The 27,123-nt window shown below is 43.3% G+C and overlaps 1 protein-coding gene across 1 annotated transcript in view; it reads left to right on the top strand.

Moving 5' to 3' along the window:
- The window catches only part of EPS15 (epidermal growth factor receptor pathway substrate 15), a 103,792-nt gene extending 79,596 nt beyond the window's left edge, over positions 1-24,196 (top strand). The window contains 6 exon segments of the mRNA XM_065409191.1: positions 3,073-3,209; positions 4,256-4,325; positions 9,232-9,308; positions 10,918-11,080; positions 17,408-17,586; positions 24,050-24,196. Of these exon segments, the coding sequence (XP_065265263.1) occupies positions 3,073-3,209; positions 4,256-4,325; positions 9,232-9,308; positions 10,918-11,080; positions 17,408-17,586; positions 24,050-24,196 (773 nt within the window).
- Positions 24,197-27,123: the final 2,927 nt, after the last annotated feature.

Raw genomic sequence — 27,123 nt, 5'->3', positions numbered from 1 at the left:
TGGAAACCAGATCCAGTTTGATCATTATGTTGAGAGATATAAGTTCTGAATTTTTAAATGTCACCATTTTTATATAACTTTATGTGATACTATTTCAGTACAATAGGCTGCCTAATGCATTTGTTTGAACTTGTAGAGGGTTTTTTTTTAAAGTACCTTTCTGCATGCTGTGTGATCCTATCCAAACTCTGATGAACTGGAATAGTGTGATTCTAGATCTCGGGTTTTTTGTAAGAATTGCCTGTCCAAATGACTGTTTGCCAAGAGATAGCACATCAAACAACTTTCCCATTAAGAGAGGAAGGGAGAGAACCCTAGGTTTGCTTTTACATGCTGGAATTGAGTAATTACAGTCAAGAATATAAGGATTCTCACTAGTAGGTAAGATTTCTAGAGGAAGTTATTATGGAGTGCAGAATCAAAGGAAATTGGGAGCAATTGTTCAACTTGAAATGTTCCAACAATACTGTCTCTTGTAACTTTTCTAATGTTGATAAATGATAAGTTCAATAAAGCAGTGTTTCAATTTAGCTGGGAAATGCATTTTCCAAGTTTTAAATTTGTTTAATTTGTTATTAATCATGTTTATTATGGTAGTGACTAAGGCCCAACCAAGAATGGGGTCCCATTGTGCTTGGCACTGCACAAACATAGAACATCAGACAGTCCCTGCCCAAAAGAGCATACGATGTAAATAGACAAGACAGAGAAATGATGGGGGAGTGAGAGAGAACACAAAAGCAGCGTGACCAAGATGATGGCAGCAAGCGTCATGTTAGTGTCACAATTTAATGTTTTCAAGTTGGTATAGGTAGGAAGGGATAAGCTAAATGGAAAATAAAGTGTAGGGAGAGAGGACACTGAAGGGAACTGAGGGGGGCAGGGGAGAAGAGGATAAGAGGGGCATGTGTCGAGTGAATCTAAGGGGGAGAGACTGTGAGGGGGAGAAGGGGAGAGGGTTGGAGCAAACAGCACCAAGAAGGTTGGTGGTGATTGGATGTCTAACATAGTGAATGCCAGTGAAAATGAGGTAGGATCAGAAGAGGCTAAAATAGGAAAAGAACAAGTTAAAAATTACTTGGACAAATTAGACGTCTTCAAGTCACAAGGGCCTGATAAAATGCATCCTGGAATACTCAAGATGCTGACTGAGGAGATATCTGAGCCATTAGTGATTATCTTTGAAAAGTCATGGAAGACGGGAGAGATTCCAGAAGACTGGAAAAGGGCAAATATAGTGCCAATCTATAAAAAGGGAAATAAGGACAACCTGGGGAATTACAGACCAGTCAGCTTAACTTCTGTACCCGGAAAGATAATGGAGCAAATAATTAAGCAATCAATTTGCAAACATCTAGAAGATAATAAGGTGATAAGTAACAGTCAGCATGGATTTGTCAAAAACAAATCGTGTCAAACCAATCTGATAGCTTTCTTTGACAGGGTAACAAGCCTTGTGGATGGGGGGGAAGCGGTAGATGCGGTATATCTTGACTTTAGTAAAGCTTTTGATACTGTCTTGCATGACCTTCTCATAAACAAACTAGGGAAATGCAACCTAGATGAAGCTACTATAAGGTGGGTGCAAAACTGGTTGGGAAAACCGTTCCCAGAGAGTAGTTATCAGTGGTTCACAGTCATGCTGGAAGTGCATAACGAGTGGGGTCCCGCAGGGATCAGTTCTGGGTCCTGTTCTGTTCAGTATCTTCATCAATGATTTAGATAATGGCATAGAGAGTACACTTACAATGTTTGCGGACGATACCAAGATGGGAAGGGTTGCAAGTGCTTTGGAGGATAGGATTAAAATTCAAAATGATCTGGACAAACTGGAGAAATGGTCTGAAGTAAATAGGATGAAATTCAATAAGGACAAATGCAAAGTACTCCATTTAGGAAGGAACAATCAGTTGCACACATACAAAATGGGAAATGACGGCCTAGGAAGGAGTACTCTGGAAAGGGATCTGGGGCTCATAGTGGACCACAAGCTAAATGAGAGTCAACAGTATAACACTGTTGCAAAAAAAGCGAACATCCTTCTGGGATGTATTAGCAGGAGTGTTGTAAGCACAACACAAGAAGTAATTCTTCCGCTCCCCATCCAGAACGGTAGAGCCCACAAAATCCTGGCTCACATGGGGGTCAGTGAGAGGGGCTTATATCTGATGTGAAGAGCAGGGGCCCCTAGATCACAGGACACAGGGTAGGAAGATGAGCTCAGCCCTCCTGAAAGGGGTAGGATTCCCCCAGATGCTGGCTTATATGGGGATTCAGGAAGAGGCCCCCCAAAAAAGTTAGACCCGTTCTAAAGTAGCTATATTACTCAGGACATATTTCCCAAAGGTATAAAAATCCCTCGACAGAGGCAGATATAGCAACATGCCTACAGATCATTCTCCCATTTCTGTCAAGGGTAGGGTTTAAACTTACACACAAGTATAGCTCAGGGTGAGTGGCCACAATATGACCACTTGAGCCACCACTGTGAGAATGGGCTGACTTCAAACACTGTTGTTTCAGCAGAGCCCTAGACTTGCTCCATGCGAACGTTTAATTCCCTTTGGGTCCAGCTACTTTCCTAATTTTACCCTGAATAACTTCAGTATAACCCCCCAAAGGAGTAGTTGGTGCTGTACACTAGTTGAGCTAAATCCCAAGTGCCTGAGGTCAGTTTACAGAGGATCAGAATCATGGTTTTAGCCCCAGGTGTGGACCAAAAAGTAGCTTTTTAGATTTTGTAAAATAATTTTTAGGGGGCTTCTTTACCAAATTCCTGGCTGAATGGTCCCCATATTTGGGCCATTAACACTATCCCACACCCCTATGAGGTACAGCAAATTTCAAGACAATCTGAGTAAGCATGTGGATTTTAGAGCACTTTAGAAGACTTTGCCTTTAATCAGAAAGTGATGACCAAACTTCACTACAGAGGAGCTGGTTCTCTGCTGTAATATGAAGGAAGCTGTACAAAATTACATTTGTTTTTAAGACTTTAATCTAAAAAGAACTAGCAGGAAATATTTACAAGAAATATTCCTTTAACAGGTCCATTGTATTTTTTCCCTTCAGATCCTTTTGATGGTGATCCCTTCAAAGATTCAGATCCTTTTGCAGCTGACTCTTTTTTCAAACAATCCTCCACTGATCCTTTTGTGACTGTGGACACTGATCCTTTCAGCACAACAAGCAACAGCAATAATCCCACAGTAAGTTTGATGGGAGGAAAGGAGAGGTGTACTAATAGTTTGTTCAAAATGAGATGATCTTGTATATTTGGATACACTCAAATATATGAGGTATTGGGTATTTTGGGTAGTGCATGGATATTTTGCTGGTAAGTATTAATTTCCACTGGAAAATAGTTTAGTGGTTTTTTAACTCTGCACGTACAGCCCTCTGCTAAATGCTATTCCTAGTCAAATTTCTACTAGAAAATAGTGGGTATTGGGAGAAGCATGTAAAATGATGTAAAATATTAATAAGATTTGATTCCTTAGTTCTACATTTTTTGGAAAATAACTGCTAAAAATCCTGAAACAACCCCTCTATTGCGAATTTCAGATAATTGAAACTGCTAGTTTAACTAAAGGTCACTTGTATCCTTGGCATTGCATGGTCCATGACTCCATTCCTGTGGTGTGCAGGCAGCAGAAGCTCTCCTAAATTTTGTGGGAATGTAGTGCCTCCTTCTATGGAGCTATAGGTGCCTCAGAGAACCAAAATTTTCAGTTATTTAAAAACATGACATACGAGATTTTAAGTTTCTGCTTTCTGCCCACCAGGGTTTTACGAACAACATGGTCTAGTGGCTAGAGTTGCGGATTGGAAATCAAACTCTTGAGTTCTGTTCTCGAGGAAGCATTAGTCACGTGCTTTTAACAGACAGGAATGGGAATCAGGAGATCTAGATTCTATTCCCACTTTTTGGCACAGACTTGCTTTATGATCTTTGTCATTTAACCTCTTTGCCTGTGTCCATTCATCTGTAAAATGAAGATCATACATACGTATTTTACTGTTAGAATGTTGTGATGCTTAGCCACTTACGCAATCTGCGTAAAGGTGCTATATGAATGTTAACATTTCATATTAAAAAATAAAAATTGACAGTGATAGCATTGATCAACAAACATGATCTTTTGTCTTGAGGTGAAGCTCAATTTTTTGCTAGAGATGGGATGGGGGAATGTTGGGGATTATTTTTCAAGCTGCAGAAAACAAGTCTTCGTCAAAGGAATTTTCTCATTTTTAGACAGAAACACTGAAGAACAATGATCCTTTTGCTCCTGGTGGAACAGCTGTTTCTGCACCAAATGATCTAGGTAAAGAAGTGAGATTATATACATCCTTTTAATTATTTTAATTTGTAATCCATTTTATTCTTTTTTAGTTTTATAGGCTTTAACACTTATTTGATTATGAATTTATATAGCAACGTTAAATTATAGACTATTCCTAGCTACATTGTATCTAAAGCTGTTTCTTCAAGTAATTACATAAGTCCATTCCACTGTAGGTGTGTGCATCCCTCCTGCACAGTTGTCAGATTTTTTCCCTCACTAGTACCCCTCAGGGCAGCACAAGTGCCCAAGTATAAAGGATGGAGCCACCCCCAATGACTCTCAGTTCCTTCCTACTGCCCATGACTGTTGTTTGAGCTGCTGTCTTTGCATTTGCTAGTCCTACCCTCTTTAGTGTAAATAGCACCTGTTTTGTACATTTTAGGTTATTCCAGGACTCAGACCACCTTTGACACACTGTGACCTCTGATCAATAGGGTGAAATCTACCCTGTCTCCTGTTCAGAGAACAGGATTTAATGGGGCTGTCCTGGAGTCTACGAAGGCCAAAGCTTTCCTGCTGGGGTTGAGATTCCAAACAATGTGTGTTTTTGCTCTAGATACAAAGACGCCTCCTGTCACTAGAGTACAAAACTGCCTCAAGCTTCAAGAGTACATGGCAGTGTGCCCTTACGTGGGCAGCATGCCAGGCTGCACTTCAAAGAGACAGGGTTGTTCATCTTAGTGTATTCGCTGGCCTGTCATCATATGAAGATGGTGATTAAAGTGCCTACTCAGGTCTTGTCCTTCTTGGACTGGTGGACAGAACCCTTGAATGTTTGCATGGGGGTCCCCACTGCTTCTCTGCAAGAGACACCCTAGTCACGGATGTGTTAGGCTCTGGATTGGGGAGTTCACTTAAGTCCTTTATAGACACAAGATCTTTGGACTGTGCAAGATCTAAAGATCTAGATGTCAGGGAGCTTCAGGCCATCCATTTGGATTTTATGCTTATTCAGGGTCGGTGCTCGCAGACAACACAGCAGCCATGTTCTGTGGAGGGATAGCTCAGTGGTTTGAGCATTGGCCTGCTAAACCCAGGGTTGTGAGTTCAATCCTTGAGGGGGCCATTTAGGGATCTGGGGCAAAATCAGTACTTGATCCTGCTAGTGAAGGCAGGGGGCTGGACTCGATGACCTTTCAGGGTCCCTTCCAGTTCTAGGAGATAGGATATCTCCATTAATTTTATTTATTTATTTTATTTATTTGAAACAAACAAGTGGGGGTGTCAAGGCTGTATCCCCACTTTGAACTTTAGGGTACAAATGTGGGGGCCTGCATGAGGACTTCTAAGCTTAACTACCAGCTTAGTTCTGGTCCACTGCCACCATTCCCTTCCCTGGGAAGCTTTGAGAAATCTTTCACCAATTCCCTGGTGAATACAGATCCAAATCCCTTGGATCTTAAAACAAGGAGAAATTGACCCTTCCCCCCTCCTTCCTTTCACCAACTCCTGGTGAATACAGATCCAACTCCCTTGGATCTAAAAACAAGGAGAAATTGACCCTTCCCCCCTCCTTCCTTTCACCAACTCCTGGTGAATACAGATCCAACTTCCTTGGATCTAAAAACAAGGAGAAATTGACCCTTCCCCCCTCCTTCCTTTCACCAACTCCTGGTGAATACAGATCCAACTCCCTTGGATCTAAAAACAAGGAGAAATTGACCCTTCCCCCCCCCCTTCCTTTCACCAACTCCTGGTGAATACAGATCCAACTTCCTTGGATCTAAAAACAAGGAGAAATTGACCCTTCCCCCCTCCTTCCTTTCACCAACTCCTGGTGAATACAGATCCAACTCCCTTGGATCTAAAAACAAGGAGAAATTGACCCTTCCCCCCCCCTTCCTTTCACCAACTCCTGGTGAATACAGATCCAACTCCCTTGGATCTAAAAACAAGGAAAAAATCAATCAGGTTCTTAAAAAGAAGGCTTTTAATTAAAGAAAAAGGTAAAAATCATCTCTGTAAAATCAGTATGGAAAATAACTTTACAGGGTAATCAAACTAAAAGAGCTCAGAGGACCCCCCTCTAGCCCAGGTTCAAAGTATAGCAAACAAAGATAAACACTCTAGTAAAAGGTACATTTACAAGTTGAGAAAACAAAGTAAAACTAAGACGCCTTGCCTGGCTTTTTAATTACAAGTTTGAAATATGAGAGACTTGTTTAGAAAGATGGGGAGAACCTGGATTGATGTCTGGTCCCTCTCAGTCCCAAGAGCGAACAACCCCTTAAACAAAGAGCACACACAAAAGCCTTTTTCCCCCCCCCCCCAGATTTGAAAGTATCTTGTCCCCTTATTGGTCCTTTGGGTCAGGTGTCAGCCAGGTTACCCGAGCTTCTTAACCCTTTACAGGTAAAAGGATTTTGGAGTCTCTGGCCAGGAGGGATTTTATAGTACTGTACACAGGAGAGCTGTTACCCTTCCCTTTATAGTTATGACAGGGGGACAGGTTGATGAAATTATGCCAAGAGGCGATTGTGCTTTGGAATTTCTGCATTGCCAGTTCCATCAACCTGGAAACTGCTTACCTTCTAGGGATTCAGGATGCTCTGGTAGATCACCTAAGCTGGTCATTCACAAGTCACCACGAGTGGTCTCTTCATCCAGATGTAACCAGGTCCATTTTCCTGGTGTGGGGGACTCCCCAAATGGACCTATTTGCAACAAAAACAAAAAATCATCTTTTTGTTGTTGTTGTTGTTCTGGAGTGTGCCACAGCCTGGGTTTGTTGACAGATGCCTTCCTGCTAATCTGGTTGAAGGGCCTGCTGTATTCCTTCCCTCCAATTCTGCCCCTGTCCAAGATCTTGTTCAGGGAGTGCAGGAAGTCATTCTAAATAGTAGCAAGCCTTCAATTTAGGACTACTTATTTTGCTAAATGAAAAAAATTCTCCATTTGGTCCAGACAGAAAATGTATTTCCCCAGCTCAGGGTTCCTATTCAGCATACAGTGAACTATCTCTTGTTTCCGCAACAACAGGGGTTAGCTGTTAGTTCCATCAGAATCCACCAAGCAGTTATCACATCTTTCCACTCTCCTGTGGATAACCACTCGCTTTTTTCCATTACGATGTCTATTAGGTTTCTGAAGGATTTGGACAGATTATATCCAGAGGTGCATAGCCTAGTCCCCCGTGGAACTTACATTTAGTTCTAGCAAACATGATGGCTCCCCCCTCTGAGCTGCTGGGGACCTGTTCTGTTACTCCTTTCTATGAAGGTGGCTTTTTTTGGTTGCTATTACCTTGGCCAGGAGAGTGAGGAATTGCTAGCCTTAGTCAGAAACTCCCTACACAATCTTTAGAGATAAGGTTTACCTTCGACCTCACCTGATCTTGACTTAAGTGGCTTCCAGTTTTCATATTAACCAAACAATTTAAGTACTGACTTTCTTTCCAAAGTCTCATTCAAATAAAAGTAAAGACAAGCTTCATACTCTAGATGTTAGAAAAGCTTTGGCTTTTTACCTTTATTGGACTCTGCCATTTAGGTCTTCCACTCAACTCTTAATTGTGGTTTGTGGACAAACTACAGGCCCGTCCAGAGTCCTCCCAAAGGATCTCTGCTTAGATTTCCAGCTGTATTGGTTTATGCTACTGATTGGCTGATGTTGCACCGCCAAGTAGAGTGTTGGCCCATTCAACTGGCTCTCAGGCAGCTTCTATGACCTTTCTGGCTCATAGGCCCATCTTAGACATTTGTAAGGTGGCAAATTGGTCATCAATCTATACTTTTCCCTCTCACTATGCCATCTCTCATCCATCCAGAGATAGTGCCAGATTTGGAAGCGTTGTCCTGCAATACCTGAGTCCTGCAATCAAGTCGACTGAGTCGATCTCCAGTTTGAAATGCTTTCTGAGTCACCTACAGTGGAAAGAACATGTGCAATCATGCGAAGAAGAAATGGTTACTAATCTTTTTCAGTAACTGTTGCTCTTTGAGATGTGTTGCACATGTCCATTCCACTACACTCCCTCCTTCCCCTCTCTATCAGAGTCTATCCAGTTGGAAGGAACTGAGGAGGGTTGGGGGCAGTTCTGCCCATTATGCCCGTGCACAGTGGTGAAAGGCAGCAGAGGGGACTCAGAGGGAAAAATCTCTGTCAGCTGTGCACGGGGCACATGCACACCTACAGTGGAATGGACCTGTGCAACACCTCTCAGAGAACAGCAGTTACAGTAAAAAGTTAGTAACCGTTTCTTGTCTAAGTGTGCCAGACAAGGTATAAATGTATGAACTTCCCTTAAACAGTGTAAATGCAGACGGGCTTTGTGAAGACCTTACTCTCTCAGCCACGTTTGCCCAGACTGTTCAAAGCACCTACTTGTGAAAAGGAGACTGTTGATTAGAGAATCCAAAGGGATAGGGAGATTCAAGGTGAATAATAATGAGGGTGTTGCATTTTACTCCACACAGAAAAGTCACAGGAAGCTTGCTTTTTAAAAAAAATTCTAAACTTTCTATCCTTTTCTGTGTTAAAATATTTTGCTGCAAAATGTACAGAGCTTAGGTTATTGATGCTATAGCTTTGAGTATTTCCATTGATAGACTTGGATTCTGCTTTTTCTGCATAGAAAACTGGAGTATCGCAGTGCTATTTCCTGAAAAAACTGTCTGTCCAGAAGAATGAGTATTTATTTAATATTGGTATTGTTTCTACTGAAACAACTCTAGCAATAAAAGCATTCACCTTTTAAAGAGATTTTAGTTGAAATAGTTACAGAAATATTAAATATACATTTTGTGTAGCTTTTTACATGATTATACAATTTGGGAAATACAGTTTGGACTAAACATGGCACGTGCCTTTCATGTTGTTTTTCATTGAAACAGAATGTAACGTTTGGCTTTTCTATACTGTTCTGTTTGTTCTCTGCTTATTTTAGCTACAGATCCCTTTTCCTCTCTATTTGGAAACGAGTCATTTGGAAGCAGTTTTGCTGACTTTAGCACATTGTCAAAGGTAATCTGAAATGATTAACATATGTGGAAAAGGCATAAAATGCTGCAGGAACTGAAACACAAAGAAGATCTAGTGTTTTCAGTTATAGAACTATTCAACTGGTATTCTGTTTTTACTCTCCAATAAAAATTGACAAAAGTTGATTTTTCTGAAAGGGGTTCTAGCAGTAATGTGCCTTGTAATACCCCTGTGATGAATGCTGTTGTAAACATTTTATTGTAGCAGTTCAGATTGTTGCAACTTTAAAAGTAAATTATTTTTTTCCATGTTAGAAAACCTTTAAAACTTTTTTTTTTTTAAACCACATCTCCCCCAGTCTTGGCTCACAGGCTAGTTACCTTCAGCTTATTTGGTTGTGTAGCTGCCTCAGTTGTTTGCTGCTGTCACATTGGTACTAGTTACATTGATTTTATTGAATTGGTTCTCATACAGACATCCATTTTGGGTATGTTGGCATGAGAGGGGGAAAAAGCAGTGTACGTTAAAATGTAATTGCTAACAAATTTCAAGATCCTAATGTTGAGAGAGCAAGCTGTAGTTTTAACATATATTACTGGTTTGCCCATGATGGATGAAATACTGGCCCATTGAAGTCAGTGCAAATTTTGCCATTGATCTCAGTTAAGCCAGGATCTATCTCATCCAAGGATTTCAATATGTGTTAAAGATCCTGATTTTAAAAACACACCTTGTCCTAGTGTAGGCATGGCCTTAGTGTCCTACCTCTGGGTCTGAGAAGGAATTTACTAATTGCATGCCCCAATACTGTGTGCGATAATCACAATGCAAAAAAACCCTCTATGTTGGTCAGATAGTGGAATCTTTGAGGAGATGTCCCTTCATAAAGTGCTATGTATGAGTTCTAACAATGAGTTAGTGGTACATGAGAGGAAGTGGTTGATTAGACAGAGAAGCTGGTGCCAGGATTACCTTTGTAGCTTTTTGTAGTCCCAAGTCGTGAATTCTGTTTCACTCCCACGCGCAAAGCATTGGTCTCTTTCCTTACAGCAGACTTGTAGTATTAAGCTGGTATCTTCACCAATGGTGTATGTTGAGATTATTTCTTCAGCTAATAACCTGAGGACACTTTGCTAGTTTTAGTGAAATTCTAAGGTTCTCTTGTACTTTCATTTTGAGCTGCCACTTGTCTCACTAACTCTTAATCTTCCTTATATTGTGGACTGCTGTGGTAACTGTGGGGAAGTATATTTATCTTGTAGGCACCTTGCACTGTTTTCTGGGCTTGTTGTCTTCAATCATTTGGTACAAGGAGAGGGAACAAGTAATTTTTATATGGAGCATGCTATACTATTCTCCATATGCTAAGCTCTTCAGAGCAGGGAGTCTCTTTTCTCTGTTTGTACAGTACTCAGTGAAATGGGGCCTGATTTGGCCTTTTGAGTGCTACCATAATATAAGTAGTTAATAATACTAATCTAGTATTGTGCACCACAGAGGAATTATGACCATTTCCTGATTTGCTTGCATCTTCACTGTTTTTTCTAATCGTGGTAAGTATTGCTTTCTGGAAGAAAGGAGGGGGGAGTAGAATTTCATTATGCTGAAGAAAATTGTAATATAGCATTTTTCCCCTTTTTTTAAAAAATAGGCCAACAATGAAGATCCCTTTATTTCCTCCACATCAGGCTCTGTAAACAATGTGGTCATAACTAAAAACGTATTTGAGGAACCACCAGCTAAAAATGAGGATATTCCTCCTGCTTTGCCCCCCAAGACTGGAACTCCTACAAGACCCTGCCCTCCACCACCTGGTAAAAGCTAATACTTGAGATTCCAGTAAAGTTTGGTTCACCTGCTTCTATATTGCTAGTTGTGTAATGGTATGAGGGTTGTAAGAAAACCTTGGTTTGAATTTCCTACTGAACTAGAATAAAAGTACTTAGAACTGGCAAAATGTGAAAGAACCCTGTCCCTGTACTGCTGACATCTCCTCTGACGTTAAATTCCCCATGGATTTTAGTTCAACAATTTGTTTGGAGAGAGCAAGGAACTGGAAAAAGGGGGAAAATATAACTCCAAATTTCTACAAGGAAATAGTGTGGCTACAGAGAGCTTTACGTGGGGGGTGTTGTATCACAAATCTTATGAAGTTCTGTATTAAAAGCAAATTGCCCACTTTTGTCCAAGTACTGTTGAAAGTCCCTAGTTTTCAAAACCGTCTCCTCTTTTGAAGACATTTCAAAAGTATTTTTCATTATCCCCATTTCACCATTGGAGAAACTTAACCTCTTTCCATCCAAATGACTTTTCTAAGGTTATATAGCATAGTCAGTGGGAGAGTTAGTAATACAACCCAAGACTCCTGACTCCTAGTTCTGTGCCCTAAATACTGGACCATGCTTTCCCTGCCAGAAGGGGCATAGTTAAAGAAGCTACAACCACTGTAACATGGTATTAATTGAATTATTTTTTTTACCTTAGTAATAAAATTTTGAAAAGATACTGCTAGGATTAAGTGCAGTAGTAGTGTGTGTTCCTTTTCAAGCTCCAGTCTGTCTTCCATTTGCATTTATTCTTATGTGAACACTACTGCATTATTATAGAGTATTATATTATAAGAGTTTTACAGTGTTCATGAGAACCATATCATAAAAATTAGGCTGACAGAAGATAGTATAGACAATAGTAATATAAAAAAATGGAACAGTTGGTCTGCTGCTGCTTTTGGAAAGGGAGGAACAAGCTAAATCTGGCACTATTAACAGTAATTAAAACATTTAAACTTTTAGCTCTAATTTGTAACATCATTTTGGTGAAATTAAACCCTGTTCTCTCCCTGCCTTGCAAGCAATTAGTTAAAGCCCTCACTTCCTCTCCTAGAAACACTAAATTGGCTGAGTGACAGTAGAAGTGACAATATTTCCATGGCTGAAATGATCCCTTTATAGCCTGTAAAGCAGTTTGAGATCTGGGTCAAAAGTATTGATTGATGAGAAGTACCACTTTTGGGCTATGAAAATGGCCATAATACTTCCTTTGTCAATGCAGACTTGTAGTTCCCAAGTAGTTGTCTAGTAGCAACACTTCTTATTAATAAATGTTTTAATAAATAATGGAATCTCCTGGTGATGGATAAACTTATCAGTATTAAAAATTATACCAGTGGCAAATATCTGGATAACTATACAGGGAAAACACACCATTTATATAAGTAGTTAAATAACTTTTTCACTGGCTCAGTGTTAAAAACTGTTCTTTTTGCTTTATTTTATATTAGTTTTATTTTTAATATGCATGTTGTGTGTAATTTTTTGACAACTTACAGTAAATATTTTACTATTTTGCTGTGTCTGCTGTACATGTCAGTTCACTTCTTGGCTCCTTGTCCAATTTACAACAGTCAGAGGTGCCCGTGATTTTTCACCACGTCTTCCAGTCCATGACACAGGTTTTTCTTTTCAGACTTCTCTTGACAGCTTTTCCATTGTATCCTTAGTTTTCTATGTCCTTATTTGCTGTCCTTTTCATCCCATGTTTTCTTTCTGCTTGTTCTCCACCTCCCTTCTATAACATGTCCAGCCCACCTCAAACATGTGCTATCCAGGCTATCACTGAGAGTTCCAAGTTCACCTTCCCCCTAAATTCTTCTGTGCTCACTCTGTCTACCCTCCACTTGCCTGCCCTTCTCTTCAATATATTAATTCCTACTACCTGTATTTTCTTTTCTTGGAGAGCCACTGTTTCCAAACTGTAGAGCAGTCAGGGACAAATACAAACCGGGCATACACTTTTCCTTTCAATTTGTTACTTAATTGCCAGTCCCACAGTTCTCCTGCCACCTTCTTCACTGCCACCTATGCATATTGGGTTGTGTTTTCCAGTTCTCCAGATCTCTCTCCGATGGCACTGAGCGTAATTCCCAAGTATACAGATTCTTTCTTCTGATTCAACTTTTCTTCTGAGGCTTCAATCAACAGCTCTTCCTCCACCTTCCCTCCTTGCACAACTTTGGTTTTCTTTGAGTTTACTTTCAAATCATGATCTTCAAACACAGATGCCCACTCTAATACCAATGCGACATTGGTGAGGCCTCATCTGGAGTACTGTGTCCAGTTTTGGGCCCCACACTACAAGAAGGATGTGGAAATATTGGAAAGAGTCCAGCGGAGGGCAACAAAAATGATTAGGGGTCTGGAGCACATGACTTATGAGGAGAGGCTGAGGGAACTGGGATTGTTTAGTCTCCAGAAGAGAAGAATGAGGGGGGATTTGATAGCTGCTTTCAACTACCTGAGGGGGGGGTTCCAAAGAGGATGGAGCTCGGCTGTTCTCAGTGGTGGCAGATGACAGAACAAGGAGCAATGGTCTCAAGTTGCAGTGGGGGAGGTCTAGGTTGGATATTAGGAAACACTATTTCACTAGGAGGGTGGTGAAGCACTGGAATGCTTTACCTAGGGAGGTGGTAGAATCTCCTTCCTTGGAGGTTTTTAAGGCCCGGCTTGACAAAGCCCTGCCTGGGATGATTTAGTTGGGAATTGGTCCTGCTTTGAGCAGGGGGTTGGACTAGATGACCTCCTGAGGTCCCTTCCAACCCTGATATTCTATGATATTCTATGATACCATATTTACCAATTCCTCTGTGCTGTTCGCTAAAAGGACCAGATCATCAGCATGCATTAGTTTTCTCTGTCTCCCCAGAGGCTCAGTTCTCCTACTAATTAACTCCATAACTAGGCTGAAGAGAAGTGGACTCAGCACATTAGATCAGTGGTTCCCAAACTGGGATTTGCGAAATGTTACAGGGGGTTCTCGAGGAAAAAAATTCCCTAATGGCAGACAGAGCTGTCCCTAGGGACCCCGGGCAGCACGGGGGCAGCAGCTCAGAGCCCCTGGACTTCCAAGAGCTAAGCAGATCAAAGCAAGCATATCTATCACACTGAGGAGATTTAAACTTCAAGACTCCTTATAAGAAATGAAAAGGGAGGTGGATATTTTTTGCTGTTCTTAAAATTAAATAGGCAGCTAGTATTGTTTTTAAAATTATTATGAAGAACAAGTTTAAGCTTTGTTTGTTTGCCTGGAGTGCTCAAGACCTGAATGCTTGTGTAGGAGGAACTCTTTGAGTTGGCTTCTTAAATACCTTCATGCTGTTTCGCATCTGATACTCCATGATGAAACATAGGAGCCTTGTCTTATAACAGGCTTATTCAAAGTGATACAAGCTATGAAAGTGAGATCTTGGAAGTGTGTTGCCGTTTTCATAATGTAATAAAAATACTGTAATGATAAATAATAAATAGTGTGTAATAAGCATGTCATAAAAACAAATTTTATATTTCCAAGATCACTGCTTTTATAATTTATACTCAGGTTAAGGAGAAAATACCTGGAAATATTCATTTTTAGGAAGGGGTTCGCGAGACTTGACATTTTAGTGAAAGGGGTTCACAGGTTGTTAAAGTTTGGGAACCACTGCACTAGATCAATCCCAGTCACCACAAAACTCTCCTAAAATCTATATATTGTTACCACCTTAGTTCTTGATATTGCTCCTCTGTCATTTCCACTTCTTCCAGTCCACTTCCCATCCATCTCAATATTCTAAACACCAACTCCCAGGAAACCAAGTCATGTATTCTCTCAAGATCAGTAAATGCTACATACCAGCTATACCATTCTTTCAGATTTGTCTCATTGCAAATATTGTATCTGTAATGCTCCTTTCCTTCCTAAAGCCATGTTGCTCCTCTCATATATTTTCCTCCACCTTGCATCTCAACCTTGCCTCCAAAACACTGTCTCAAGGATGTTAAGGGGCCAACTTAACGAGGTGAGGCTCCAGTAGATGTTTGGATCATTTGCATCACCCTTACCCTTCCAAATAGGCATAGTCAATCCCACTCTCGAGTGATCTGGTAGCCTAGCTTGATCCCAGCAAACACATAACTGGGGATTGACACACGGCAATCGATTAATTGGCAGTTGATTTAGCGGGTCTAGTGAAGACCCGTTAAATTGACCGCAGATCGCTCTCCCATCGACTCCTGTACTCCACCTGAACAAGAAGCGCAAGGGGAGTCGATGGGAGAGCATCTCCCATCGACATAGCATAGTGTGAACCCCATAGTAAGTAGATCTAAGTACGTCAACTTCAGCTACGTTTCTCACTTACTGAAGTTGCGTAACTTAGATCGAGCCCCCCCCCCCCCCCCCCCCGTAGTGTAGATGCGGCCTGAGTCTGTGAAGCCACTGTACTCCGGTATTTCCAACTGCTTTGATTATGTCAACAGTTATCTCATCTTCATCAGCTGTTTTATTATTGTCTAATTCAGTCCTCCTTCTGCCTCCTCTGTAGAGATCAATACCTTTTGAGGCTTCCCCATAATTGTCAGCAGTGCTTGCACTTGCAACTCTCTCTTCTCATATTTGGAAATATTTTTTCTATATCTCTACCATCTCATTAGGGTTAGTCACCATGCAGTTTCCATCCTTCACATACAAAGATTTCTTCATATCTTGTGTTTCCTTGTTCCTTTTTTTGGCCACCGCAAAAAACAATTTCCTGCCGTCTTCCTTCAGCTTTATGTATAATTCCTCTTCAGCCTCCATTCTTGCCTTAGCAACTGCCTTTTTAGACTTTTTTTTTGCTTGTATCTACTTTAATTACAAAAAATAAATAAAAAGGAGCAACAACATTTGGGGTTGGCTCAAAAGCAAGAAGTGCTTAAAGAAGGCTTTCAGTACATCCTTGTTAAAATTCTCTACTGAACTGTGGAGGGAGTGCTAGGGTAATTTCCTTGCATCTAATGAAATTCACTTCTTCTCTGGATACAGATAAATCATACCTATCAGAGAGATACTGGGACTCATGATGCTTTAGAAAAGGATTTTTTTTTTGCCTTTGAAATGAGACTGTTTTATACTCCAAGTTCTTGAAGCATTTATTTCTCTTTGGCACAAATAAATTTACACAGATGTCATTTGCAGCTGATTTTTCCTGTGTTAATTTAAGAAAACTCAAGGGATTTGCATTTTTATACAGTGATGTGGGCACCAAAATATTTTTTGGGGAAGTAGCTAGGTACATAACATAAGACAATGTAAACCATTACATATTCCCCAATGAATTTATATAAAACAAGTCAAATAGTTACTATAAGGAAATCCCCTAAGGATTATGGAAGTATGTGAGACTGACTTGCAGCAATGATTCCCAATACATTGAATATGAACAAACATATAGATTTAAACCAATCTAAAATGGTACTAGTAGACAGGTCAATAGTAAATTCTAAATGGAATAACTAAGTTGGCCCTTGCTTGTGTCAAAAATCAGCTGCAGGACAGGAGGATGCTCCAGTTTAAGTGCATCGCAGCTGAAAGATTAAAGGTGTTAGAATCACATTGCTACCTCTATTAACTGATTACATATACAGAAAAGGAAATTTAAAGATGGGATGGATGTTCTTGGAAGAGCTGGGTCAGTGTATTCAAAAGTATTGAGAGCTGACTGAGTAAGCTGAGAAAAGAACAAGATAGGTGAGCGACAGATCTGATTCTGATATGTTTGCTGCCATTTAGACAAGAATCAAGAAGACAGGGTTAGCACTTAACATCTGAATGCTTGTTACCCTCCTTCATATTGTTTGTGAAAATCTGAGAAGTTGCAGATGGCAGCGAAGTCAAAAGAACGTCAGAACTCTGCAGAGCACAGTAAAATGTCTTTTGCCTTGATGTACAAGTAGCTAATTTTATCCATAAAATAATAAAAGGAATCTCACTACAGTTCCATGGTGAGTGGCAGGGGGGACGACACCAAAACTATGCTGGCTATATGGGGGCTGGGAGAATCGTTTTAATCTTTTTTTTAGGGGTTCTTTCCCAGGGTGGTGGTATATAATTAATACATGGACAATACACTTAAATCTTGAACCCACTTTTAGGATATTCCATATCTGATTATGAACTAAATGTCAGACTCAGATCTTTGGCTATTGTAAACTGGCAGAGCTGATTTACATGATTATAGGATGTGATCCAAGTAGTTCTTGTTTTCTTGTTTTGTTTGTTTTTGCTTAGTGTACACTTTCTGCTATCTTTGTGGTCACTTAAGTTGACTTAGATTATCTTTGATCCAGGGAAAAGACCTATCAACAAACTGGATTCTTCAGATTCCTTTAAACTGAATGATCCATTTCAGCCTTTCCCAGGCTGTGACGTTCCCAAAGAACAAGATGATCATCTATTTTGTGACCCATTTGCTCCCAGCAATATTGGTAAAGAGACGGACACGAGCAATTTTGCAAACTTCAGTGCTGTAAGTAGGTTCTTTTATATTTTTGTTTCTTGAGGTGAGGAGGCATTTAATAAAACTTACTGGAATGATTCAATCATAGTAAAATCTTAAGATTTATTTTAAAATTACTAAAACGTGTCCTCAAAACTGTGTAATCCCTTTTCCTAAGGGCTATAATTAACTTTTAAAAGGCTCAAAATATTTTTCGAGCTGTTACCTACATAAGAAGCTTGTAATTAAGGCTGGTATAATCCATTCATTAAGATAAAAATGAAACAATGCAGACTATTGTTGGTATTGTCAGGTCATATTGATTGCATAACTGTGTTAAGGTTTTCTCTGAAGGTTTCCTGGCTTTTACAAAGCAGTCATCAGATAATTTATGTATATTGCCTCGGTGTTCTCGTTGACATCTGTTTAAATATTCACAAGTTCGAATTATATGGCATTGACTAGACCCGCATTGGGCAGCCCCAGTTCCCCCCAGGCTCTAGAGCTCCGACTCAGGTCCAGCGGAGCAGCCCGGTTGCGTCGACTCAGACCTCTCCAGCTGAAGTCCGCATGCCTTCGACACTGGAGGCCCTGCAGGCGGCCAAAGACATTATGACTTTGCAGGTGCCTGGGGCACCGCCAGCACACGGACCCCGCTCTAGAGGCAAGCCACCATTGGGCTCTCGGCAGCCGACGCCGACCCAACGCAGATCCCGGTCAGGGGACTGCTCTCGGGCCCGCTCGTCGCTCAGTGTCCTGTCTGGATGCAGCCGCCAGCCTCCACTCTCGTCGCCCTCCAGGTTGTCTGGTCGGGTGCCGTCGGAGCGGAGTTCCAGGCACCGCTCCACGCCAAGTACAGGGTATCGGCGGGACCGACGCCGTAGACGCTCCCACTCTTGGCGGAGCTACCAGAGCCGCTCCCGGCATGGACGCCATCGCCGGTCATGCTCCAGCTCTCGCGCGTCGAGGCACTGTGCCCACGACTCCCGATGGGGATCGCCAGCTCCACGTCGTCGCGGATCCAGGCGTCGAAGCGTCTCGAGGAGTAGCAGCTCGAGGCGGCACCGTTCCTCAACGTCGGAGTCCCGGTCCCGTGGCGGGCGTCATTCTCGGTACCACCGCGCGTACCGCTCGCACGGCACCGATAGGTCGTTGGCAACCCCGACCTCAACCCACGCGCAGCGCCCTATGATCCAGCAGGGCCAACCCGACCACCTGGTGCCACCGGTGCCGCACCAGAGACAATGGCAAGGGTCCCTGTGGCAAAGCCAGGGGTGCCAATGGACCCGCTGGCCCCCCGTGCACGCATAGCAAGGCCCTCAGTCGATAGCAGAAGCATCGGAGGCTCCTTCAACCAGACCTCTGAGGGATAGATCGGCTGGGTCACGGCTCCTCGGCACTGCATGAGGAGTCCGATCAAGGGGTGGATCCCGTGGCACCGGCTGACGTGCAGAGCCCAGTACCAGCCCTTCCCCCACACCGGATGACAAGATCGCAGCCCCACCCCCCTCCGTACCGCAGGAGGATTTCAGGGCTCATCAGGAGCTGCTAAAGCAAGTAGCATCCAATCTCCATCTCCAAGCTGAGGAGATGGAGGGACCTTCGGACTCGCTATTTAATGTGCTCTCATCCTCGGCACCTGGCAGAGTGGTCCTCCCGGTCCATGAGGGGGTGGCCAACATCTCCAGTGCTCTCTGGCAAACACCAGCCTCCCTTGCCCCGATATTGAGAAAGGCAGAGCGCAAATACTTCGTGCCCACAAAAGGGCACGAATACCTCTATACCCACCCGGCCCCCAACTTCCTAGTGGTAGAGTCCGTGAACCACAGGGAAAGACAAGGTCAACCAGGACCCGCACCCAAAAATAAAGACTCTAAAAGACTGGACTCGTTTGGCAGGAAGCTTTATTCATCTGCCAGCTTCCAGCTCCAGGTGGCCAACCACCAGGCCCTCCTCAGTTGATGAGAGTTTAACTTGTGGGGGTCGCTGCCAAAATTCGAGCCCTCCCTTCCGGAGCGTGAAAGAGAGGATTTTAAGGCGCTGGTGGAAGAGGGCGCCGCCGCCACAAAGGCCACTCTGCGGGCAGCATTGGATGCAGCCGACACAGCTGCTCGGTCCATGGCCTCGGCCGTGTCCATGCGCAGGGCGTCGTGGCTACTGCTGTCTGGGCTCTCCACGGAGGCGCAGTCTGTGATGCAGGATCTTCCCTTTGATGGCAAGGACCTGTTCGCGGAACAAACAGACGTGAGGTCCATGGCGTGAAGGACTCGCGTACCACCCTTCAGACCCTCGGGCTCTATGTCCCGCCCAAGGAGAAGCCTAAGGCGCAAACCTCCGTCCCTGCGCCCCAGCCGAGATACGAGCCCGCCTACAAGAGGTACAAAACTCAGAAGAGGTGACCTCAGAGGCAGTCTCGCTCTGCCCCACAGCCTGGCCCTCCAGGGGCAAGCAGCAGGGCAAGAGGCGGTTTTGACTGGTTGTAGGAGGGTACCCGGGGGACCCCCGAGAGGACCCTCCTACCAATAAAGTTTTGCTTTCAGCAACTGCTTGTCTGTGTTCCTTACCGAATGGTCCCGGATAACATCGGACCAATGGGTCCTCAACACTATTTCCCGGGGTTATATGCTACAATTTGTCTCGCCCCCGTCCTCCCTCCTCCCTCCCCCAGACGGCAGGGGGGACCCGTCGCATTTACCCAGGCTACAGCAGGAAGTGGGCCGGCTCCTCAGCTTGGGAGCCGTGGAGAAGGTTCCGTGGGAATTCCGGGGAAAAGGGTTTTACTCCTGTTATTTCCTGATCCCCAAGGCGAAAGGGGGGCTCAGACCCATCAAGGATCTGCGAGGCCTCAATTGGTTCATGGCAAAATGCCGGTTCCGCATGGTCTCTCTGGCATGTATCATACTCTCTCTGGACCCTGGCAACTGGTATGCGGCCCTGGACCTTTAGGGCGCATACTTCCATATCCATATATTCAAGGGGCACAGACGCTTCCTCCGCTTTCTAGTGGGGCAGGACCACTACCAATTTATGGTCCTCCCCTTTGGCCTGTGCACCACGCCCAGGGTATTCACAAAGTGTATGGCGGTGGTGGCAGCCTTCCTCAGACGCCGAGGCATAGAGAATTCCCCTACTTCGACGACTGGTTGCTCAAAGGCACCTCGCGGTCCCAGGTACAGAACCACGTGGACCTGCTCTTGGCCACGTGTGCCAACTTAGGCCTTCTAGTAAACGAGGCCAAGTCGACACTGGTCCTGGTGCAACGCATAGAATTCATAGGCGTTCTCCTGGATGCCTCCAAGGCCACAGCCTCCCTTCCCCTGGACAGGTTTCAGACCCTGAAGGGTCTTATAGCCTCGGTCACGGAGTTTCCCCCATCACCACGGCCAGGGCGTGCCTGCGGCTCCTGGGCCACATGGCGGCGTACACTTACATGGTCCGCCACGCCAGGCTTCGGATGAGGCCCCTCCAACTCTGGTTGGCCTCAGAGTTCTCCCAGGCCCGGGACAAACTGGACAAGGTCCTCACGGTACTGGCACGGGTGATCGCCATGCTACAATGGTGGTCTTGCCCGGCCAATATGCTCCAGGGAATTCCCTTCCGGGACCCGACCCCGTCACTAGACCTGGTGTCCGACGCGTCGGACCTGGGCTTGGGGGCCCACATAAGGAACTCTCAGATCCAAGGGATGTGGTCAGCCGCGGAGCTGTCCCTTCACATAAACGTCAGGGAACTCAGGGCGATACGCTTAGCCCGTGTGGCGTTCAGCTCACAGCTGCACGGCAAGGTGGTCAGAGTACTCACGGACAACACCGCCGCGATGTTTTACATCAACAGGCAAGGTGGGACGAGGTCTTCGGCGCTCTGCCTGGAAGCCCTCAGCCTCTGGGAGTTCTGTATAGCCCACGACATCTCCCTAAAGGCTTTTCACCTGCCAGGCATCAACAATATGCAGGCCGATCGCTTGAGCAGGAGTTTCTCCTCCCAACACGAGTGGTCGCTCCACTCGGAGGTCACTCACCAGCTCTTCCGAGCATGGGGCACTCCCCAAGTAAACCTGTTTGCGACCCGACAGAACCGCTGCTGCCACAGGTTCTGTTCCAGAGGGAGGGTGGGGAGGAACGTGATCTCAGACGCCTTCCTCCTGTCATGGTCGGGTCAACTCCTTTACGCCTTTCCCCCGTTTCCCCTCATTGCCAAGGTCCTGAAGAAAGTGAAAACGGACAAGGCACGCGTCCTCCTGATCACCCTAGCTTGGTCCCGGCAGCATTGGTACGGGACCCTCCTAGGCTTACTCGTGTCCCCTCTGCGGCCATTGCCGCTCTGCCCGGACCTACTCTCCCAGGACCAGGCCGCCGCCTCCACCCCAATCTGTCCACCCTCCATTTGACAGCGTGGCTGATCAATGGCTAAATGTGGAGGAGAGAAAGTGTTCAGAAGAGGTCAGGCGTGTCCGCCTCGAAAGTAGGAAGCCATCCGCGCGCCAAGCCTACCTGGCGAAATGGTCCAGGTTCTCCAGGTGGACGGGCGAGCGGGGTGCTTCCCCAATGTCTGCCCCGCTCCAACTTATCCTTGAGTACCTTCTTCACCTTAGGACTCAAGGCCTGGCCCCCTCGTCTGTCAGGGTGCACCTGGCGGCGATTTCAGCGTTCCATCTGCCGGTCCAGGGCTGCTCGGTTTTCTCCCATGCCATGACTGGGCGTTTCCTCAAAGGGCTGGACCGGTCCTTTCCTTATGCTAGAGCCCCTGTCCCTCAATGGGATCTAAATTTGGTGCTATCCCGCCTCCTGGAGCCCCCGTTTGAACCCCTGGCCACATGCTCATGGTCTCATCTTTCCTGGAAGGTAGCCTTCCTCGTGGCCATCACATCAGCCCAGTGGGTCTCGGAGCTCAGGGCCCTGACTTGCGACCCCTCTTACACAGTCTTTCACAAAGACAAGGTTCAGCTCCGCCCACACCCTGCATTCCTCCCTAAGGTGGTCTCCGCTTTTCACATGGGCCAGGACATCTTCCTACCTAACCTCTGTCCTAAGGCGCATGCCTGTAACGGGGAACGCCGCTTCCATACGCTCGATGTGCGCAGAGCTCTGGCCTTTTACCTGGATCAGACTAAGCCATTCCGCAGGTCTTCACAACTCTTTGTTGCTTCGGCCGAGCGCATGAGGGGCCAACCGATCTCCACCCAGAGGCTTTCCCGGTGGATTACATCGTGCATCCACACTTCCTACAACCTAGCAGGGGTTACCACACCACCTGTCGTAAGGGCTCACTCGACAAGGGCTCAGGCCTCGTCGGCTGCCTTTGTGGCCCATGTCCCTATCCAGGACATCTGTAGAGCCACTACCTGGTCCTCAGTACACATGTTCACGAAGCACTATGCGATCGTCTCCCACGCCAGGGATGACGCTGTTTTCGGTAGGGCTGTGCTTCAGCCAGGAAATCTATGAACTCCTACCCACCTCTATCACACGTAGCTTGTAATCACCTACTGTGGAATACACATGAGCAAGCACTTGAAGAAAGGACAGTTACCTGTTCCATAACTGGTGTTCTTCGAGATGTGTTGCTCATGTCTATTCCACATCCTGCCCTCCTTCCCCTTTGTCGGAGTTGGTCCGGCAAGAAGGAACTGAGGGTGGGGGGAGCACGCGGCTCCCCTTATAATGCGCTATAGTGGCGCCACTCCAGGGGTTGCAGCAGTGCTCCCCCTGTGGGTACTGCTGAGGGAAAAACTTCCGGCACCGGTGCATGTGGCGAGCACGCACACCTACTGTGGAATAGACATGAGCAACACATCTCGAAGAACGCCAGTTACGGAACAGGTAACTGTCCTTTAGCAGCTGCAGAAGCATTTGGCTAGTACTGTACTCCTCTGCAAAAGCATATTTTGATGACACTATCTGTACAGTTTATTCTGCAGTCACTGCCACTGAGAAAAATATCTTTAAAAGAGCACCACGCTGTTAAATGAGGGTAAAGCTAGTTGTCCCACAGTGCCAGATGTATCCTGCAGTGTAGAAGAGACTACCAATTTGTTCACATCTGATTCTAATATATCAGATTTATTGTTTATAGTGATTGCTGCAGTAGCATTGTTTTCTCTGTCCAAATTTAGGACTCAGTTTTGTTCAATAGGGTTGCTCATGTGCTTAAAGTTAAGCATGTGCTTGAATAATTTGCATAGGTCAGTGTGTTTAGCAAATTGCCAGATTGTACCTTTAAACTGGTGTTCGTTGGTGGTAATTGAACAGGTGGTATTTTTCATCAAACAGTTAATCTTCAGGACTGTGTTAGTGCAATTCTTATTTAAACTACAAATGAAATTGTACCAGGCTACTCTTAAAACACATTTTTCAGCACAGAGGCAAATTCTAAAACTACAATAAATACATATAATATTTTGGAACAGTTCAAATGCCCTCAAATTCTGAGAGACTTGAATTGTGCAGTTACATTCTGATTAAGTCCAGATATGTTTATCTTTTTAAAATTGCAGTATCCTTCTGAAGAAGACATGATTGAATGGGCTAAGAGGGAAAGTGAGAGAGAAGAAAAAGAGAGACTTGCAAGATTAAAACAACAAGAGCAAGAAGACTTGGAGCTGGCTATTGCACTCAGTAAATCTGAAATATCAGAAGCATGAAGATTAAAATAACCGTGTCTTATGTCAACTGTTTTGTCCCTTTTCCTGAATACTAAACCTATTTAAAATGTTAATCAGAAGCTACCTATGAATAGGGAAGTACGAAAAGTTTTAAATTCCTGCAAGTGTGATTGAATATTCACCTTTATATTTTTGTCCCATTCTGATTTGTAAGTTTCCTAAATTTCTTCATTAAGTTTATCAGACAAATAATAGAGTGCTGCTCCCGTGTGTATTCTCCTTGAGCTTTTAGCCTGTGCTATTTTTATTCTGTAAACCCAGGACACCAAAGTGTCTTTATGTAATACAGAAAGATAAGGCAGACTTCATCTTCTTAAAGAAACTGGTCGTTATTCTGGTGGTATGTGAAGATATCTTCATGAACACTTGTAATTCTGTTAGACTGAAGTTCAGAGACAGGCAAATATTGTCTCAATCAAATTCCTTGGTGAAAGGGGCATAGTATTGAACATAAAGGTGAATGCTTGCATTTCTATATTTTGTACCCATTGGGTACAGGGCTGAGTCATTTATAAAAAGAAATGTTAACAAAAAACATTTTAGCTTCTGTACAGATTGTGTGCTGTCTCATAAAGAAGCTAGAGCCTTTTACTATATATTACTGTATAAAAGGTGTGTGGACATTTCTGCTGAATTCCATCTTTAGTTATTTATAGATTTGAATAGTCCACTCATTTTAGCATTTATACTCTCCCAGAAGACATGTTTCAGGAAAGTAAAGCACATTTCCTACCTGTAAATAAATCAGTTTATAATGCAGGCAATGAGACTATGGTTTAAGTATAATCTGTCAGCAACTATGATTGAGTAGAAGATGAACATGGCAATTACTCTGCCTCACTGACCCCTTCCCACCAGTTAGTTATTTGAAACCTTTTGTACTTTTTCAGAGCAGACTTTAGTAATGCTGGAACTGTAGAGTGCTTTATTTTGTATGTATACATATGTATTTTCTTTTTAATGAAGGTTCTACTGCTGGACTTGAAATTTAATTGATAATATTCAGTGTGAAAGTGGGAAAGATTGTGTATCTTATTGAAACCTTAATTGCTTTTTTGCATGGTCATGAGGTTGGCAGACAGATCACATATTCTGGGTGGGTTTCTGTTGTAACCTAGAATAACTAAATGGATAATTCACATGAATTTACTGTTGGTCAAAATGTCTCAAATTGTGGAAGCCCCACTGCTAATTGAGCCAATATACAACTAAACTGGCAATTTGACAAGTTTGAATTTGAAGTAGGATAGAGAAGAGAGTAGGATGCATAAAGGCATAGTTTAACTTTATACAACAGTCTTTTTCTATACATGTAACTTATTGAATGCCAACTGATAGTTGCACCTTATTAAAAAAAACTGATTTATAATTCTTTATGGTCACTGAGTCAAAGTAGGTTGATAAAATGTTAATGAAAGTAACTTATTGCCTGTTGTGTAAATGTAATCCATTCTGCAGAATGTCAGATTCATTTAAGTCATTCCCAATGATGCTTCTTTCACTCTGTACACGTACAGCTGGACTGCAGCAGCATACAATCGATTTTCTTTCTTGCACTTTTTAATTTGGTGTATTTCTCCCGGAGATTAGAAGTGTCTCAAGACAAAAACACTTGTGTGAAGTAAGGGATGACTCATTAGCCACACTTTGGGTTTGTTTAAAGAGTTCCAGTTAGCTATGGTTGCTGCTGCGAGAGCTTTTGAAGAGGGCAGTTTTCATTCTTTCAGGAAAATGGGTGACTTGACTTGGACAACTTTTTTCTTTTGCACTGGGAACGAGCATTTGAAACACCTGCTCAAAAAAGGTATCTTAAAGAAACCTCATGCAAGTATTAAATATCCATAACTTATCTATACAACCTTTGTAATAAGTGTACACTAATCTTGCATATTGTATGCTTAACTGGACTACACAGATTCTTATCTTTTGTTAAAAATGTATACTCAGTGGACCAATACAATATTATGTGTATATATTATATATATTCATGCTTTCCTGTGTGGAATTTAAAGTTTTGAGTCATTTGATGTTACATTTCATGTTACTGACTCTGACTACAGTACCTTTATTTGAAGATTACCAATAAACCACTGCTGTGAGCTAAATGGCATTACTTACGAAGTTTAACTAGCTTTTTAAAACTTGGCCATATGGGGTTAGCCTCTATTTATAGACTTTTCTTTTGTTTAAAAATTCTAACAGTAGCCTGTAATTATGAAGAAATAAAGTTTAAATACATAAGTAAATTGTCTGTCTCTTCAAAGTGGTGGCAATGAACAAAAAAATCCCGTGTAGACAGAACATAAACTGTTCAGATCTATAGTGTGAAAGGAAAGTGAAAATTTTGACCAAAGGTCCTAAATCTGTTTAGGCACCTAAATAGAAGCAACCTGGCATTTCAAAGCTGCAGGACACCTCCTGTTGAGCTCCAGTGCAGGTTCAGATTGATCAGCACCTCAAAGTCCAGGCCACTTCTATTTTTCTAAGGTGCTAACCAATCCCAGCCACCGTGGAACTCAATAGGAGTTGCAGGTATTCAGCAGCTTAGAAGCAGCCTGATTTTCAATTTAGGTGCCTAAACATGGATTTTAGGTGACCAGGCTTGAACATTCACCTGCTAAATGTTATAACCTGTATCTGAGACTCACTGAAAATGGAATATATAGACTAGCAGAATCATAATTAGACTTTTGTTTTTGACCCAGTTCTGTTATTTTTTCCTCCCAGTTTTTATTTACTATCAAATGGTTAAAGAATTTTTGAAACAACTCCACTGATAACCTTTTTTGTTGGTGGCAGAACTCTGAAAATATGATTCACTGGCATCTGGGATGTTTACTTGTAAGTCACAGAAGCCCTTGGACTAAAAAAATCTGAAAAGAGGATTTTGCTTTATCTGTTTGAAT

This window comes from Emys orbicularis, chromosome 8, assembly GCF_028017835.1.
Source record: "Emys orbicularis isolate rEmyOrb1 chromosome 8, rEmyOrb1.hap1, whole genome shotgun sequence".
In the NCBI taxonomy this organism is placed as follows: domain Eukaryota; kingdom Metazoa; phylum Chordata; order Testudines; family Emydidae; genus Emys; species Emys orbicularis.
This window is presented reverse-complemented; position numbering and strand designations above follow the sequence as displayed.